Source organism: Triplophysa dalaica, chromosome 13, assembly GCF_015846415.1.
Source record: "Triplophysa dalaica isolate WHDGS20190420 chromosome 13, ASM1584641v1, whole genome shotgun sequence".
In the NCBI taxonomy this organism is placed as follows: Eukaryota; Metazoa; Chordata; class Actinopteri; order Cypriniformes; family Nemacheilidae; genus Triplophysa; species Triplophysa dalaica.
Window position 1 is genome coordinate 15,411,418 of NC_079554.1, and position 20,586 is coordinate 15,432,003.

The 20,586-nt window shown below is 38.8% G+C and overlaps 1 protein-coding gene across 1 annotated transcript; it reads right to left on the bottom strand.

Annotated features, from left to right (window-relative positions):
- Positions 1 to 527: 527 nt before the first annotated feature.
- afg1lb (AFG1 like ATPase b) lies at positions 528 to 20,534 on the bottom strand. Its single transcript, XM_056763763.1, has 13 exons — positions 20,423 to 20,534; positions 19,887 to 20,134; positions 18,845 to 18,896; positions 18,610 to 18,711; positions 18,247 to 18,374; positions 14,934 to 15,033; positions 10,441 to 10,499; positions 4,848 to 4,930; positions 4,338 to 4,408; positions 4,043 to 4,143; positions 2,720 to 2,860; positions 2,483 to 2,596; positions 528 to 1,415 (listed from the first exon to the last, which is right to left on the bottom strand). Exons 1-13 carry the CDS (start codon positions 20,532 to 20,534, stop codon positions 1,287 to 1,289), a joined length of 1,440 nt encoding a protein of 479 aa, XP_056619741.1. The 3' UTR covers positions 528 to 1,286.
- Between the last annotated feature and the right edge of the window lie 52 nt (positions 20,535 to 20,586).

A 20,586-nucleotide genomic window follows, 5' to 3' on the forward strand; every position in this document is an offset into this window, starting at 1 on the left:
AATTCTTCAATGCAGATTCATCCAACCTGTATGCGTTATGCGTATCTGTAAGACAATGGTGTAGACGCATATTACACGCACGTGTGATTGCAGTAATAATATTTGCATGTTGCTGCAAGGACAAAAATGGTGTTGCTGATTGGGTCAAAAAAGATTTTACAGCATGCTCTGCACAAACAGTTCAGCTAAAGACCCCTCCTTGATTCACTCCTTATCTTTTAAAATCAACCCTCCCCCTTCTGTCTTACTACCCCTCACTCCTTTGTTCCTATCCAACCCGTGGCACACAAGGCAAATCTACAAGTGAACTCCTTTTAACAGTAAATATAAACACTCAAATTAAACTTTGTTAACATTAAGTCATGGAGTTCCTGTAATTCATTTAATTATTAATATGAATACTTGTTTAAACAGAATCAATAAGCATACACATTTTGATACATGTGCACGTGTTTGACGAAGAAGGTGCATATTACACCCCTTTCCCCAAAGAATAAACAGATCAGGAGGTGCAAAATGTTTTAATAATGTCATCTTAAAACCAAAACATAAGAGCACGTGGATGCGAGTACTATATGATGCTGCCACCTTTAGACCGAAAAGAGAAACTACAAGGGAAAACTGTTGCAGAGGCCTTAATACTGTTGTGACACAGTCTGGCCCAAATACTGACATTCTGCTTTCCCACAATTTACGACATTTTAACTTTCAATTTATTCTTCAGATAATAAAAGAAACTGGCGAGCACCGAGGCTCATGACTGGTCCTAGGAAGAGAAGATTATATATAGGGGAGGTCTGTTCAGTCTAGCCTTTTAATATTACCAGAACCAGTGAAAGTCATTGAAGGACAGTTTTATTTTACCCATTTCAATAATTTAAGCAAACATAATTGGCAAAAATCACATTAGACACATTTTATTTAAATAAATAGGTAAACTTTGGTATTACATTTAAAATGAACATTCTTCCCCTTCATATTTGACTGAATGTTGGGTCTGTGTGTCAACTTACAAATTCCAAAAAGTATACTATCCACTAGAGGGCGCTATACATCTTCTCATCACCCAGCATGCGCACCCACTATTACATGCTTGCTTAAATCTTTCCTAAAAGTACAGCAAACATATAGCTTTTTCTGTTTGCTTTAAAGTTAGTTACGTAACAATATATGGTTTACAGTATGAGAATGTGGCAAAGTAAGAGTGCTTAAGGTTTTGACTCTGCAGATATGTTTAATATGTTCTGTGATTTAGAGGTAGTTGTAGATGGCAAGAGAGGTTTAGTTCACTTCTTACTCCGATCCCCCCTAATCCAATACTGTTCACTCTGCATCTCTCTAAGGCGTGACACTGTCCTCTGAAACGCAAAGGTCTCCTCCTCCGCTGTAAACAGTGTCAACCGACTACTGGCCTCCTGAATAAAACAAACAAGAACTATAAAATCATTTGCAATTCTAATGGATGCTTACACGTAACTGTCCTATCAACAGCATCTGTGATAAACATTTTAAAATAATTTACAAAACAAGCAATGTAACAATTGAAGTCTATACAGCTTATGTTTATGTATGTTTATAATCAGTGCTTGAATTGAAGGGGGGCTGGGGGGATCCGGGACTCCCCATAAGGCATTAGGGACCCCCCTTAAGAAGTAAAAAATGGACTTTAGGGGGTCCCTCAGATATTTGTATTTGGGTAGAAATTATAATGACAAATTTGATTAAACTTATGCAATGAATGTGGTACTTTTGTGAATTAATCTTTTATAATAATTTATATTACGTTTGTTTATGGGCTAGTTGACATGTTTCTTTAAATTTGAAACAATCCGCCCCCCGTCTAAAGACCACTAAGTGCAGGACAGTGAAAGAAGCCTGTTCTTCAATGTTAGCCTGTTTTAAATATGATAGTGTATAGTTTTGGATATTATAATCAAATATATTGTGTATTTTGTATCAATTGAATACTGCGAGACTAACCCCCACCAAAAAAAAGTCTTATGAGAGGGACCCCCATAAGACTTGGTTTAATTCGAGCACCGTTTATAATATAATTCCACCTGGTGGCATTTACTCCATATAAAAAGCATGTAGCAGATTGTTACCAAGTAAATTCAATGTGTGGGAAACACTGGAATTTATTGCAATTTTATCAGGTGAACAAGAAATTATTTTACGTAGAAAACAACAGAATTCCCGAGAACCTGTCATTAGAGCTTAACTTGCACTGAACACAGCTCATTATTTTAATGTGCATAAACAACACATTTGGACTATTATATATACCTTTTGAACTTTCTTCTGCACTGATTTGGGGGAAATTTGTAAAATAGATATAAACATCATAAAATGGGATAAATGGAGCTAAAGAATCCTACACACCTACAATAGCAGAGACCATTTGGAATTTATCAAAGAATATAATAATATCAGTATGGTCATGGTGATTATATGTCAACAGTTGTCATGCTTAGGTCATTACATCTGTTAGGCCGAGTTCATCTAGCATAAGCCGATCTCTCGCCTCCTCTCCATTCATGGGTCCCTGATCAAAGAGGCAGTGTAGCGGTGCATCGGCCAACATTACAACTCTAACCTGAGTGAGTTATGAGAAAGAGTGAGCAAACAATAATATATTTAAAGTTTTAACAAGGTATGACACAGAAGAAGTAACTTTAATGTTTAAAGTCTTATATAAGGAGGTGATGTGGTGTGTTACCTTTTGGTCGTAAAAATTGTCAATGAGTGTGATGAAGCGTCTAGCTTGGTCCTTCATTCCAACTCGTAGTTGAGGTACATTTCGTATGAAGACTGTGTCAAAACACCGTGCGATTTCTAAATAATCAACTGCACCTAATGGCTTTAACCAGCAAAGAAACACACAGATGTTGAAAATTATATTTAGTACATTCAATGGCATTCTCCACCTTGACAGCAAACAAGTACAGAAATGTCACAGATGTGACATACATTCTACCCATCCATCTCTCTTATCCCATGCGCTCGTCCCCTATTCAATTTCTGTCTCTAATCTTCTTTTTCGCCCTATATTCTGCATCTCCCCTAGCTAACATGTCTCTCCGCTGTAACACGTATTAAGTGGAAAGGCGCATTAACACATGCTGACATAGCCCCAACTGCATTAGGCTGACCATGAAGACTAAGAAGTTGAGGACTCTTCAGACGAACACACACACGTACATGCGCTCTCTTGGTACATTGAAGTGAGCAGCGCTCTGAAAGCACTGAAGGACGCAGAGACAGTACCTTAGCTCCATTAGAGAGCCGCATGCTCGCTCTTTCTTTCTTTCCTTCACAAACAAAAAGGGAGCATCAGACTGGTAAACCAAGTCCAAGGTTACATACGTAAACAAGCACACACACATACGCGGAAGCTGGCTTAGCCTACCCATAGACCGGGCTCTGAAATTGAAAATGCTGGTGCTGTAGCCTTATAATACTGACAGACGAAAGGATGGAGGAGCGATGACTAAACAGTATCGGAAGAGTAAAGATGATGGGTAGTGGTGAAAGATAAACATACAACAGAGTAAAAAGTCAAAGGGATAAATAGAAGAGATGTTAGTAGTCTATACAAATAGACTGGGAAAATGCTGGGATGTTTTTACTACATGGTTGGGTAAAATATGGACATAACAAAGGGCATGCTAGGTTGTTGTTAGCCAACCATGGGTTGAAACAAACCACAATTTCGGACTGAAATATCTCATTGTGTTTAGTCTACCATTTAAATTGTATGATTTTCCTTTGCCGATTTCAATGCCACAGCAAGAACAAATGCGCATGTTTATTTATTTAAAATGTTTACATACATCTTCATATATTAAATTAAAAGACTTGTATTCTTTTTCTACAGGAGAAAAGAAAAAGCTAATTTTTCAGATACCAAAAATCAGTATCAAGTATTCTAGGCCTAAACATTCAGAATTAGAAACAAAGATACAACCTAAATGTGTTGACATTAATACCTTATATATGAAAATAAACCAAAATCTGCATAAATTTTTTATTTCAGACTTACACGCTCACACAGTTCTTGGAAGGTGCAGTCTGCGATGGTACCACATGTCATGCTCAAGGTAACCTCTCTTCCGTGCACGTTCAATACCCTTGGCCTGGTTACTACAAACACAATTTATAGGTTGATATACATACACAGCATTACTTGGATAAAAAAATAACACATTGGAGATCCTACACGTTTAGACAGTCTGGTCTAAAAGACGAAAACCTCACGAAACCCCCCACATGCACACCAAGTCATCCATACTTAACCTTTAAACCCTATCTATGCAAAGGAAAATGAACTTGCTTACCATCATTTTGTCTGTAAGCCAGTTCCTCAAATAGAGTATTGATAGCATTCTCAGCATCAGGCTCACTTGATCTATGGAAAGCGAGTGAAAGAGAGAGATAATGGAATATGAAATTAACCAGGTTTGAAGTGGTAACATCAAACAGTGCGTGCGCATGACCTGCGTTTGAATTTTCACGGTGTCTCAATGGAACAGGACGTTGGATTCAAAACGCAAACATTGAGAGAGTGTGAATTAGAGTGAGCAGCAATCAGGTGTTAACACAAACACATGCATATTAACATCGACTGAAATAGCAGCTGCGGAGATAAAGGCTTTATAAGTTAACACAAGAATCTCTGTGTGTTTATGTGCACTTATAACGTGTTATTTTTTCATTTTTATAAGTAGTTCAGCGTGCTCTTTTGAATATTAACCGTGTTAATCATTTCAATATGTTTTCTTTCCTTGTATTATCTTACTTTATCAACTTATTTCTTTGTTCACTGACTTGAAAAGGAGAGTACTTACATGTAGTACAGCCGCCCTGCTAGTTCCATTTCTATTGTCCGGTAGTCTATTCCGGTGTTAAGATTGATAGCATGACAGTGCTTCTGTATGCGAACAAGAGATAGAGAAAGATATTGTTTTAGAAACCACTAGTTTTTAGATTCGTTCATTTCTGCTTGCAATATACAGCTCACCCATAGGGGGTGGCAATGACACATGTAGGTTACAAATGTTGTATCGATCCTAAAGATCCATGCTGTCCTGATCCAATCCATATGATTTAGCCTGAAATAAATGAAACTTTTCTAATGACTTGAATGAATAAATGAAAATAGGATTTTACACGATCTTTACGATAAACACATTCATGCTCCTCTTTATTTGTATACAAGTGAGTTAGGGATACGAGTGCTTCACAGATTCTGAAACGGTACTTTTGTATTGATTATAGTGTTTGTTGATGCACTTTTACAGGTTATAAAACAAAACGAAACAGGGGTTAAGTTAGGTGTCAAAGAAAAGTATGAGTACTGTTAAACTGTTGCAAACTCACTTCTATAGACTAAATATGTGAAACCAGTGTATATTCACTCTGTGACGTGAATGTAATGGGGAAAAACGTGAAAACTGAATAAAATGTTGGAGACTCGTTGATAAAAATTGACTGATGAAAAGGAAGGGTGATTATTTTTAACAGGATGTGGATAATACGTGGTATTTAGGCGAGAGGCCTTTGCCTGAATCAGTCCTCAATGACAGCTCCGGCGAATTATGAAATCAGTGAATTTTCCGCCACCCTCCTCCTTGAACTAAAGATAATTAGCAATCACCACACAGAGCGAGAGAGGAGCGATCTATTCCTCTTCCATATCTCTCGCCTCTTCCCCCCATTCTCTAGCGCTGTCAACTTTTCTCTCTCGAGCGCAGAGTTCCGCGTCCGAGCCAATTGGCTGAATCAGCCATAATGACAGGCTGACAAACCACGAGCAGAAGAACACAAAAGGAAAAGTGTCACTTCATCAACCCTGCTCGACCTCGTCAGCAGGCCGCCATGTAAACAGCCCCCAACAGCCGTCAAAATGGTTATTCCTGCGCAAACCCTATTCTGTCCATTTTTTTCTTTTGTAAAACTTTCCTTTTTTACGATTGTATCGTAACGGTTGATGGGCCATCTTGAAGCAGAGCCATCGCAAAGAGGGAGGGGGAGAAAAATACAATCAGTAATGATTCCAGTGCTTGGTTCTGTATAATCAGTTGAAGACACGTCCTCTTGTGGATCATTGCATGATTGTGGCCTTTGATGGGTTCATTAAAGACTCATAACTCCTTAAAGATCTTCATTGTCAGTCGTTCTTTAAACGCACTTTGCCAAACACAACTTAGATGCACATCAGAACCTCCAACAAGGCCTTGTGAGATACCCAGCAAATATGTGGGATCTCCTGTCCGACTGAACTTCTAATGCCACAAGTATACATATAAAGAAACTGTAATGTCAACGTCTGTTTACTTTGGAATTTAAAGTGTCTTAAAATCGTTGACTCGCCCATCATGTCATTCCAAACCTGTGTTGTTTTCTTTCTTATGCAGAACACAAAAGAAGATATTTTGAAGATTGTTGGTAGACAAGCAAAATTGATTTTTATTGTATGGACACAAAACCACAGAGACATTTCCCCACAGAAGAAAGCCATACATATTTTGAACGACGTGAGGTTGAACACATGATGACCCTTTAAGAGAGATGAACATGAAAGCTATTCATGGCAAGCATCAGATTTTCAAATCGCAATTACTAATTCCCTGTATGCCATGATTGGATAAATAGAAAATATAAGAATGTAGCCTACATCCGTCAAAAATTGTTAAATGAAAGTAACAATCAAAATTGCCAAAGTCAAACTAAGTTGCATGTTCTAGATGCCAACAGTTTAGAATGAGAATGAAGATGAAGTCTCTCTCTCTCGCTCTCTCTCTCTCTCCTATGCTTCTCAAAAAAGTTGCCTTTGAGTTTTTCAAAGCAAGGGTTGCCATTGAGCTCCAACAAAAGCCAAGGATAGCTGGCGATTGGACCCTGATGAGGTCCACTACCTCATTACTGACAGCCGAAAACATTTGATGCTTTTTTCCCTCCTGTTTGGGACGAAGGGGGGCGGATTGACAGAGCCTGGCTTAAGGAGCGCGCGGTGGGAGAACTGAGAAAGAGAGGTGGCAGAGGGGGACAGGGCTAAAGGTTGTCGTCCATTCAGCTTTGTGTGTCTTACAGCCTCTGTGGTTGGAGAAAAGAAAAAGGGGGGTGGAATAAGGGGCGGGGTAAAAAGAGAACGAGAGACAGCTTAAAACAGTGCCTTTATGCTTTTGAGTCCAGGACGACTCCTCTAACATCAAAGTGTTTTTACCACTGTGGTGTGTGATTTTGTGTCTCTCTCTGTGTGTGTGCGTCTTTAGTGAATGTATTGAAAGATTAGGTGACGAGTGAGTGTGTGTGTGTGTGTGTGTGTGTGAGAAAGAGAGCTATGGGGGTGGTTAACGACGTGAACATACTAATCACGCCTAATTATCTATTCCCTTTACATGTAACAGGCTTTGTTAGTTACTCTCAAAACATACTCAAAATGTTCTCACAACCTCTCCTTGCCCTGTCCGGGACTCTTAAAGAAACATCACCTTTGGAACATCTGTTTTGCTTTGAAAGCATGGACCCCCCAAACCTCAGCAGAGGCCACAGACCTAGTCCTCTCCACAACAATCACTCTCTCCTCAGTCTTTCCTAATCTGGCGCTGCTAAAAACATGACTGACTAACTTCAGTGGTGACTTAGCAAAACAAGGTCTTTTGAGTGGATGGTGTGAACTGTAGACAAAACATTTTTACAATTTTCAGGGTAAAATTTGCAAAGAAAATGTGATGAGTTTTTTAAATTTGGGCAATTCAATTTTACCCATTCCGATAGGTCAGATGTCAATATTTGGGGGTTTAAATACCCATCTTTTAAAGCAAAGTTTTCCATCAGTGAATTGTCATAACCATACCGGTCCATATTGAAATGAAAATTTAAATATAATAGCTGTCACATATTCTATAAAGAAGCATCCCTTCCCCTTTTGTTGGCGATTACGGCTTCAGGTTTGCAAATCTTAATTGAGGAAATACTACAAAACTACTTAAAAATGTATGTACTTACATATACATTTTACCTCTTTTAAAATAGAAAACTTGTGCTTAGACTGATCTTTTCTAATGTACGGACTTATCAGGGGGTTGGTAAAATATAAACAGATTGTTCAATATTTTGGTAATAAATATTCTCTGAGAATTTATTTTTCAAGTTTCAACTCTAACATCCATAAACGCTGGAATAAATCTTACACCAAAACTGCAACGATTCATATTTTTACAGATTGCGAAGTTTATTCAAATTATATTTTTTAATCATGATGACCGGGTGCAAGTATGAAAACATTTTAGGTCAGTTGTTTAAACTGTCCCTTGCCCTATACTGGACAAGTGATTCCATATCAAATTGAGTTTTATATGGATTTTTTTCAAGGCCAGTAAGAATCTGCAAGCAAAACAATAATTTATACTGCAGTGTAGCTATTACTGGGTCACACTGACACTGCAAGAGCTCAAGAGTCACAATTTTCCCCAAACAACTGATCTCGCATAAATAACCAACATATGACTAATTTCCGACTTTTTTATTTATTGACTTTTTATTGATATTTATCCTGCCGTGAAGTTTCAGGCTTAAAAGCTGATGTTAAGTTGCATCAAGTATAAAAAGGGGCAAAATGACCCTTAGCATTAAAAGATTACAGGAAAAAATAGGACAGAGAAATAATGACAGACAGAGAAGTGACAGCATGCAATTTCCTGACATCTCTCTTTTCTCTCTATGAATGGTTTATTGGATTTGATATCTCTCACAGGTGGCCAGTCCTTATTAACTGCCTCCTCTAATTAATTATCCGTTACCAAAGCAAGAAAGGATTAGCTTGTCTTGTCGACTATGATTCAATAAACTACACTCAGGGTTTTCTTCATGCAGAGTTAGACATTATATTTTATTTAGGGGGTAGACTGGTTTCAATGGATGGAAAAAAATAATATCAGAAATGGGAGGTTATCTAAAGGTCAGTGGAACAATAGCAGCCATCCAACATAAATTACCTCTTTTCATTTTTGCTCAATCCTCAAGATATTCAATCAAACACACATCCTTATCCAACAGACCTTCAACATGAAAACATTAGTCGCAGCCAACCATATGCACCATATGCACCCTTTCCTCCAAACTAACCTATATGGGCATAACACAGAAAGTGCTTAGGCAAAAGATATGAAGGTCATCTCTGCAAAGTCCAAAATATAAACAAATCGAAGTAAAGAGAACTGAGAGTGCAAAAACACAGTTGCAAACTCGCGTATAAACAAGAAACAATAAAGGACTTGACTCACTTATATAAATCATGATAAATGCTCATAGAGTATAATTAATTATAAATAAATCATAAATAAAGGAGACAAGAGCCAGCGAGTTCATCCACCCACACACCTTCAGTGAGTCACACATTATTAGGGTTGACCAGACATGAGAGGAGGTACTTAGGCCACCCCAGTTAGCCTGAACTGGGATCCCATGTTGCCCCGAAACCAGATGGCCTAACAAAGAAGCTTGAGCGGTAGTGGTGCAAAGCAGGGCGAGGAGTTTCAGCATTCGTACCAGGCAAGAATAACAGAGGCCAGAATAGAGGGTGACTTTAAGGACCCCGGGGATTTAACAGAGACTGGCTAAACCCCAGTGACTGTGCTGGGCCACTGACTATAAAAGACAAGGGGTCAAACCGAGCTACTCACAACTTGAATAAAGCGCCTAGAAGCAAATTCTGAGGACAGGGGCCTTGAGGCAGTGTAGTGATATTACAATATACTGTGGGTTTGAAAGACATTATACTCCCTTTTTAAGAAGTTGCTGTGTGTGTGTGTCCAAAAAAAGAAAATAAATGAAGAGCAGAAGCACAGCTGGAGAAAACTTATGTTATCTGTCCAGTAATTCCAGGGTCACTGTCACCATCAAGTTCTTTCTCTAAATGTAAAAATGTACTCAGCGTGCTGATATCAATTAAATGTGTAAGAATGTTGGCAGTTGTAAAATGCTTGAAAATGATGATCTGGTTATTTATGATGGAAAGCTGTCGCCGGATGATGATAATTACCCAGACAGCACACAGGCTAATGCCAATACCTGCTTAAAATAATACAATTAACTTGCAAAGCAGATCAGAGCATCGCTGGCGTCCGTGGCCGGGCTCACTTTGAAATGCAAGCAGCTTTGCGCAATGCCGTCTCATTCCAGCCAACCCACGCCAGTCATTAAATGGCCTCTATGTCTGTCACACTCTCTCTGTCTGTCGCTCTCATCTCCAGGTATGATCAAAGCTGTCTTTTCTGTTTTGTGCGTTTTTACAAACACATATGGGCTCGTGTGTTTTTACCTGTGAATGAAATACATCAAAAACCAGACAGAGAAGAGAAGGAAACATAAAGAGCGAGGGGGGAAGATTAAATAAAAGGATAAATAAATTAACAAAGAGTGTGACTTTGTCTTTACCTTGAGTACGCCAATGAAAGGCACAAAAGCAGCCCTCTGAAGCCCGTTTTTGTACAAGTCTGAGAGACAGGGAGAGGGAGAGAGAGAGATGCTGGTTAGATTCACTCTTTAGCCTCTTCATAATGTCATTTTCCATCTGTGATTGGCAAATAAAGTGTCTATTGATGAAGTGAGGAACAGGAGAGGAGGAGGGACAAAAGGGACGAGGAGAGGCAGAAATTGATTTCTGTGGGCAGCGCTGGAGAAAGGTAGTACATGAAATTCATTACATTCCCAAACAATGAGCTCAAGAGAAGAAGTCTCTCTTTGGGCACAGACAATAAACCAGCATCGCGGTGAATGGAGACTTCAATTAGCCACACAAGCATGTTAAGCCGCGCACACACGCACGGATATAAAGAGACAATGAGGAGAATATGCTCCTCTCCGTGCTGTAAAAGCTTGTTTAAGGCTGCAGCGCGCAAGAAAATAAGGTAACAGAATCATCATAACAGAGGGATGTTGGGATAGAAGCAGTCTAATGCTGAAAAGTCCAGCTCTCACTCAAGAAAATCACATCTTACATCTTGTTGGCAAACAGATGATGGTCATTCAGTTCCTGAGGTGACTCATCCTAACTTACTGACAGATAGTGTTAAAGGGACCATAACATACATTCTTTTACCTATTCTTTATTTCCTCTGATAAAGGATCATGTTTTATCCTCTCTCTGCTCCTTAAAACTAAAGGGACATTTTTGCTGAAGTACTGTAAAGGGCCAATTCAATTGTTTCAAACCGGTATTACTTTCTTTCCCACGACTTCCATTGCAACGTATGGACACAAAACCACAGAGACAGTTCTCAAAATATCTTCTTTTGAGTTCCATAGAAGGAAAATTTACATGCAAGTTTTGAACTATTTTTATTTTTGTGTAAACTATCCCTTTAAGACTTCAGTTTAAATGCCCCTCTCCTTGTGAAATGAAGAACGGTATACCCCATCGTGGTCACTTATGTGCACAAGTGAGAAGTAATATAAATATTTCCCCTGTCGACCAGGTTGAAAACATCTGTTCTTCGTCATCCAATTTCATTCAGGAGCACCTGGAAGGATTTTTCTACAGTCATATACAGAGACAAACACATTCAAATGCTTCAGCATAAATTCTGAGACATTTTCCTTTCCAGTTTATTTAACCATTCTCCCCTAGAGCGCAACCAAAGGGACTTAAAACGTCATTTAAAGATTTAGGAAGTGAAGTGCATCCTCCGTCCATCCATTTCCCTCACTTCACCTGAAGAAATGGTACTGCAAACCCCTTTGGATGAAGATGAACAACCAAGTTCAAACACGCGAGCCTCTTTAGCGGCTCTTCAGCTCGGCATCTTTATATCAATAAGCGAGCAATCTCTCTGCGTGCATTCTCGCTCTTTCCCATCTTTCATGTGTACCCGTCCATCCATTAGTCCCCTAATTAAAATGGAATAAGATGGCTATTAAGTTTTAGCGTAGTCTTTGTTCTCAGTGGCTGGTTAATGTTAGGAGAGGTTCCCTTTATGTAACTGCTGCTCACCGTTTTGTGCTCGGCACACAAGGCCACTTCATGCAACGAGACATTAGCAGCGCTCTGAGACAGAGACCGGGGAGAGAAAGGCAGAAAGACTGTCTTATCTCTACCCTTATCACTCTCTTTCACACGCTCGCCCTCCAGTTTAATGTAACATCACAGCGATTGCAAAAAACCCCGGCATCTGTTGAATCAACAATGAGGCTGAGGAAGAAAAGAGCGGAATGATGGAGAGACATAAAAGAGTAACTGCTCACATTCAAGCGGGCATCAAGTGAAGTTGCCTCGTTTCACGCTAAACGGAGAGCAGGCGAGAAATCTTTGATGCCAAAATTCGTTATGATTTAAGGGATATTAATACCGCAATAGATGAAACGCTCGTAACAGATACATGCAGTGCATGTTGAAAGCATCTTTATTTCCTTTTGACCTGTCACCTAATGCATACACCTAAAAGCACATGGGAAATATGTGCTTTGTAGACTACAATTATTGTTAGGTCCTTAGACAATTTTTTTTGTTCTCTCATTTATTAATCGCTTGGATAAGCATCTGCTAAATAAATACATATTATTATATTCTATACTTTAGGAAGAACTAATGGTTTAAAGCAACTTGTAGTTTAAGGAAGTATTTTTATATAAAGGTCAAGGGCAGACACAACCTTTTTAATTATAACTTATCAAATACCTGCCAATGAAAAGAACATTAACAGATTGCCTTAACGGCTGGAAATAAAGACGTAAAGCTAGTTAGAAAGGGACAGAGTAAGCTTACATGAGAATGTAAAACCTTTTCATTTTGCTGCCAAAAATGAGATCACTTCCTGGAGGATGATGTCAAGAACTGGCTTTGGGTAGCAAAAGGGATGATGAGTATATTAAAGCATTTTGAGGAATAAATATAAAAATATAAAAAAAATGTTGATTCTCAGTTAAAGAAAGGGGAAAAGGTTAAAACATCTGGACTACGTTTTAATAAATTGCATGATTCTCACATAAAAAGTACTGTACATGGTCTTTACAGCGCAAGCTTCACAGTGACTATAAGTGAGGCTTGATTGTATTCTAATTCTGATGTTTTATTCATTAAAAGAGTTTTAAAGTGAGGCGCGTCTTCTTTATACAACGCGAGCTGCACAGACACGCGTCTTTTTTACACAGTAATTAAAGGGGTCATATGACACAGCTAAAACGAATATTATAATTTCTTTTATATTTAATGCAATGTGTACAAACGATTTAAAGTTCACAAGTGTTGTATTTTCCACATACCGTGAATGTTTGTATCTCCTCTTTGCCCTGCCTCTCTGAAACGTGCAGATTTTTTACAAAGCTCATCGCTCTGAAAAGCGAGGTGTGATATGATTGTCCAGTTAACCAGTGCGTAGTGATTGGTTGAATACTACAAGCGTGTGAAGGAAATATAACGCTTCTTACCATATTTGGAACATCATGTTCCAAAGCAATTGTACTGACAGGTACGCCCACTTTATATACGTGTACATTTGGGCAGTCTTAGTCAAATCATACCACGAACTGACGTAGATTTGTTACACGAGGCATTTCGTTGTGACATGCTTTTGTGGGCGGAGCCTAGGTGGAGGTAAAAAGATCCCCCTGACCGCATAACACATGCTTGGTAGCACGTTTTGTTTGCTTGCTTTTTGACAATGATTAGAAAGAATCTGGTCCCTCACTGTCTGGGACTGCGATTGTTTTTAAAAAGTTAACTTTAACGCAAGGAACCTGGCCGACATGTGCGTTCACTCAATGGATCCAGGGACGAACTGACAGGGCAGGATTAATTTACCTCCAGTTAATTGGTCTGACATCTACACCTACCAAACAAAGAAACCAAGCATGTTTAGTAAAGATAAACATCTATAGATGCCTGCGTGTATTAACCGTGGCAAACGCTAGTAAATGCATTTACTTGAACCCAAACCTGACACATAACATGAGCCATTTGTGACAACTAAAGAAGAGATGACAAACAGTTCCCTTATTGTTTAGATTCTGGCCGATATTTAAGTTCTAGTTGTTTAACTGACAAAGTTAGCTAACAGACCCTATGGATTTAAAACTTAACGCTACGTGAAAAATAACCTTGATTTGACTGAATGACTCACTTAACTAGATGATTAACCACATAGAAGCTGCCAATGACATGTGTGCATGAGAGGGGAAGAGCAATGAAAAAGCAGCATAGCAGTGAAAGACTTAAACACAAGTTATCAATAGATTTAAAAATCATGGCATCAAAATACAAAGATTAACAAAGAGTGACTTAAAGGGGAGGTGACATTTAGAAAGGGTAAAGTAAAGGAAACGCGAGCCTGACATACGAGATGGTGCAGAACTGGATTAAAACACGAGCCGGACGTGTAGTTTTGGAACATGTTTTACATTCAGGACACAAAAAAGAAAGGCACGGAGTGAGAAAGGTACTGCTTTGCATTTTTTAGAAGTTGGTAGTGAACAATAGGAGGTGAAAATTCAGTCATGTGTTCTCTTTGTTAACTTAATTTACACACACAGATTGATGGAAGAAATGAATAAACTACTTTTCCTTAAAGGGAATAAAAATCTTCAAAAAGAAAATTCTGTCATCATTTACTCACCCTCTTGTCATTTTAAACCTCTATGACTTTCTGTCTCCAGCAGAACACAAAATAAGATATTTAGAAAAATGCTGGTAACTGAAAAATGGCCAGCATTCCTCAAAATATCTATTGTGTTCTGCACAAGAAAGAATGCCATACAGGTTTAAAATGAGAAGAAGGTGGGTAAATGAGATAATTTTCATTTTTGGGTGAACTATCCCTTTAAGTGCCAGATATAGACATTCCAGAAATTAGGCTCTATGCAGAATATTTAATATATACAAATACAGAAGTACATTCGACCGGAATTGTCATAGCATTACCCAGACATCCTCTTACCTTCAGGTGGCCGGTTTGAGGTAGCAACGACCACCACACCACATTTGAACAAGCCCTCAAATAACTGCTTCAGAATCATAGCGTCTGCTATATCCAGTACCTGAAAGAGACAAAAAACATTTTAATACGTATCACTTTGTTTCAAGACAGTTTCATTTGCATCCACATCTGCAATTCCCCTTTTCCTGCTAATCCAGCATCTGCTTGTTTGTTTATGAGAACATTTACTTACTAAAATCCATCTGAACTTCAATTCAAATTTACTAGAACTTGATCATCTCTTAATATTGTCAAGTGGTTGAAGGAAAGGGGGTGAACAAATAGTGAACAAATAAAAGTTCTTGGTTTTATTTGGTTTAGAGTTAGTTATAATAAAACCAAAATGCATCTCGATAAACCAAAATAGGCAATTTTGTCAGCTTGCCCGGTTCCCTAACAGACTACAGAAGCTGGGACAGGTGTATCAGCTGAAGATTAGTGAGGCATAACGCTTTCCCCTTTGCCCTTCCTCTCCCTTGAGCTAATTACCACAATTGTGTGCATGTATGTGTACTTGTGCATGCGTGTACATGCGGCCGCATGAATGAATACCAGGTGTTGTTACATTTTAAAACTGCAGCCTTGGCCAAGGTCCTTTGACATTGCCCTCCCCGGCGCTCTCACACGTACGAGCAGAACGCACACAAAGCCACTCCACCTGACTGTAAAATGGCCACGCTGAGCGACGGCTTTCTGCTGGAGACAAGGACAAGTGGCCGAAGCAGCTTGAAATAAGCAAATAAATGAATAAATAAATAAATAAATAAACAGCGCTCCGAGGTAAAATCAGTGGCACAATGACAGCCAGATGGCCACACCGAGACAAACGCGCACACATACACAGATGCGCTTGCATTGTGCTCTCGAGGGCCTGGCATAGCTGTCCCTGAATCTCAGAAGCGAGAGGATGAGTGGGTCTTTCATTATTATCATTTTCATCATCATCATTCATTATTATCATTTAAACGTTGCCTTTTTCACAGCAGCGAGCTGTTGCCTCACACACATCTGCAGACGCACAGGGGCCGCTGACCCTCCCCTGACAAAAGGAGCCCTTTAGTCAATACCACACAATGAGATCTTCCCTCAGCGATTCGCTCTCATCTTCCACCGTACTTTTTCAGGGTTGAAATGCATTTAAACGTTTAGTCAAAAGACTGATGTACCCTTGTTTCCACTAATGTTTTATGGAGTATGTGGCCTTATTAGTGTTTGGATTGCAGATTCAAATAGCTAAATGTGTGTTTTTGTCATGCAGAAGATCTTCCTCATTCAGAGCTCTATAGTTCTTAGAAGACACTTATCCCGCCATACCCCCAGCATATGTTGTTTTTCTTATATTGAAGTGTTTCCCTTTTTTGCATATTAAACCTTCGGCCCAATCAAACCCAATTAGCATCCTCTATAGTGGTCCTACCATCGGCAAAGACAAGGCGCTTATGCATGTGCATTGTCGAAAGGGTGGTCCGTTACAAAGATGAGGTGCTAGGGCCTAAATTGGATCACATTTCTCTTTAACCGTCCTTGTCTATTCTTCATTTCAAAGGAGTCATTTAATTATGACCTTTTCATCCGTGCCGTATTTGTTTTTTGTTTGTCACGCTGGCACCGCGATACAAACACTTCGCGGGGTATTGATTGCCAGGTTGAGTGCGAGGAAGCCCTCTGAGCCGCTCTTTAGCGTCGTTGCGGACGACAACCAAAACAACGGCACGGATATTCAAATGAGCATCCAATTACGGCAGCAAAGAGTCACTTTTGTGTGGCGCACACGGGTGCCAAATTGCACTCTTTTGATCTTAAACCTTTACTTGCACAACTCTGTCGATGAGTAATTTCGCCCGCCGACTGACAGGGGCCTGAGACAATGCCTCAAACGTTTCCTCCTCGCTCGTCCTTTCCCTCCTGCTTTTTCTATATCTCTCATGGTCCTTCTCTCAATACCTTGAATTCATTAAGGGAGTGAAGAGGGACAAAAGGGGAAGGCTACAAATTACTGATAATGATGCCGGACTAATGAAGAGAATGGAGAAATTTCATTAGCATTTAAGAGGCACGGATGCATGCGACCCGCCGTAGTCGTTCTCCATTACCCCTCACTCAAGGAAGCAAGAGGGGCCGACTGAAACTCGATGCCTCATTTGCATGCTTAAGTGCCAGTGGCTCCTGATTGGTAAGGGGCTGTCAGCTCATCATTTAAGCATCATAAACAAAATATGTGCGCTTCCCATATTGCCGTTGGCAACGACTGCTGAGTGGAATGATGGACGATGAGCACCCAGGCATCGACGAGATGCATGCAAGAACAAATAAAAGAAGCTCAGGTCGGAGGTAAGGGTTTCGGTTTGAAAAGCCATTAATAAAAAGAGCAGCCCTTGAACTTTAGACACTTGGAGAAAACTTGGATTATGAGACTCTCCATCAAAATAGACTTCACAGTTTACTCTCTTAAAGTGTGCTCTGTTAAAAACAAATCTAAGATATACATATTATATTACAAATTTTATGTTTTTCAGAAAATGGAAAAAAACACAGAATTGTTTTAATGATCAAATATTGTGTTGTCAATGTTCACAAGCACTTTTTGGATAAGATTATTGATAGGATATTTGCAAAACCCAATGACAAACATTAAGGGTGGCTTATAATAATGATTCATGGCAAAAAAAATTAAACCATTAATGAATATAATATTAATATAATATACTTCATGAAAAATATTGATTGACAAAATAAAAAAAAGATCTCTTGCTGACATTTTTGTTGCTACATTCCTGTTGGCGTGAAAATCCTGTTTTTCTATTAAAGTATTTTTGTAGTAACTGGTAGAGCATTGTATTAGCAGCTAACAAGTTGTGGGCTCAATTTCCAGCGAACATATATTGATTGTATCAATACATAGTCCATTGTTTTGGATAAAAGTGTTTCTTGGTGAGTGGCATCAGCTTTATCTAAATTTTGTGTGAAGGTATGCAACTCCACTAGATGGCTCCAAAATGAACAAACCTTCCTATGGCTATGAAGTGCTGCCTGCACTCTGGTCATATGAAGTGTCAACCAGACTAAATAGTTTGTGGACTGCTGTAGAGCATACGGGATACCCTTCAGTATACCCAAAGCCATCTTACAGACCTAATTTGTGATTTCATTGGCACACATTCTACAGCACTACACATGCACAATCACACAGTACATTAAATTGCAGCTTTCAAATTTTACAAACTTGCAAACTCTAACATCACCACCCCTCCAAATTTTATATTCCTGCCCTCACCTGAAACTCATCAAAGCATATGAGACAGGTTTCCTCTGCAATCTCCATAGCAACCGGAAAGATGGGGTCATACATTGTCATTTTACCTATCCTTCGCTTTGGCAGGCTCTGTTTTAGTTTGTGGATCCCTGAATAAAATTGCAGAAATTAAGGGAAATGTAAATAACCTCTGAAATAAACATTTAAATAAACTTCAGTCTTGTAGAGAAAGGCTTAAAGGATTATATGTTCCTTGAATATTATTTACACATTATGAGTATATATTTCACAACTAATTTAGCTTTTCTACTTATAACACTGTTGTTTAAAATTAAATCAGATAAACATATATAAAACTGACCAATATGTTTTTTAAGGACTCACTTCTATGTACATCTAACATGAATGCGTTGAAATGAACCCTCTTTTTTCTGCGGTTTTTCACACATGAATAAAAAAGATCCAGCAACATTGTTTTTCCAGTGCCTGTTAATTACAAAAAACACAAAATATTAATGCTGTTCCCTATATGTATAAAAGGCATGTTAAAAATAACAACAAATGAAACTGCTAAAATCTATTGAAAGTTTTCAATACAATTATTGTAACTGAAGCTTACCAACGTCACCATAGATATAGTGACCACAAGGAGGTTGTGGCTTTGGGATCTCCTGGAAAAGAATAGCAGATATTAATCACAGCAAAAATATAGTTTGCTTAGTTTAGAACATTTGATCTTACTAGCACAAATCTTAATAGGTTTGTTGTTATATTTATTGTAATAGGTGCGGTTGTTACATTAAGATATTAAACTTGATATTAAGATTTAACTGTATTATATTTTTAGCAATAATACATTTACTTTTGACATAGTAAGAAAGTAGTAATTTATTAACAAAAGTGTTCTTTAAAGGGTAATGCCCATGGTGCTTCTAAGCAGTGAGGCTTAGCATTCTTGAATGGCAGTGTGTGACTTCTCACTGACTTCCAGAACTCTCTGTGGCTCATTATTGTGAAGGGTGGCAGTGGTCCAGTTACAGCAGAGTGAACAAACACAGTGAGGAGACTGAGCTGGACAGGACACAGGCCCTGTCAGGGATAGGTCCACAAGGTGGAGTCATACGCTACTCTTTCACAGGGTGCAGCCAGGGGGACAAGTTCACATGCCAACACTCTTTAAGTGGAATGGGATTGTTTCCATTATCTTTAACTCAACAAATGAACTGTTGTTTATAAATGTATTATTACTTATTTGAATATGCACGATGCTGTCGAGCTACCCTGAAAGTTGAAAAATGATAAAAGAATTAAACTAAATAACTAAGCCAACAGCACACACATATTTGTGTTTATTCGCCAATATTAAGTTGAGCTGAGAATGTCTTTCCCAGACAACAGCAATCCCTCATTACTGAGAGATGGGTGGGGTGTCCTGACTCAGTAGGGGGCCGTGCTGTGATCCAGCAAGTGCCAGATCGGGTCTTTCCTCCCACTCTCCACCCCCACAAACAAACAAGTACACACAAACAGGCTGAAGCTTCTTTGACCTACAAACAACAGTCCCACGGCACATTAAGCAATGCCACAGTACAAGTGCTCAAGTTTGAATAAAGGTCTTCTGATTATAAACATTCAACACACAGGGGATATACAAATCATACCTCATGTGGTGTGAATTGACTTTGTAAATTACAGTCTTTGGGTGGAGGGAGATACATTGGGATGTTGTTATAGTCTGTCATAACTCTGTTTAACTTCTCTAGTTGATACAGTGCAGTTCTCTGCTGGGCATCTTCGCGTAGGGAGGCAGAGCACACAAGGCTGTCATAGCGGCTGAGCACTTCACTGCGTTCATTTCCAGTACGAGATGCTGACAGAAATGGATGTGGCCCAGATAAGGATGAACAAACTAATAAAGAAACATTGAAAAGTTGTTAATCAACTACTTAATGCAGTTTATTATTTATATATCACACATAAACCTAACATTTGATTATGTACAATAACTTTGTTAAGTTGTATTTGATAACCAATATGGTTATCATATGGATACCCATATGAAATAAGAAAAGGTCTGGGTGACGTAACCGTCAGTTACCTAATGCATTATGACCTACAGTTAAGAATTTCCCGTAACTTTTACTTTTTAGATTCTATCAACTCTTAATGAATACGAAATAAGAACATTAATGCTCACCTCTAACTATCTTGAATCCTGCGTACAAACTTCTTTTGAACAAGCTTATCTCTTTGAAAATAACTCTATAAAGGCATCCCGTTGTCAAGCACGACGAATGTGCAGCCGCCATGTTGATTCAAATTTTATAACTTTATTGATCTTTGTTCGAAGACACTTGGAAG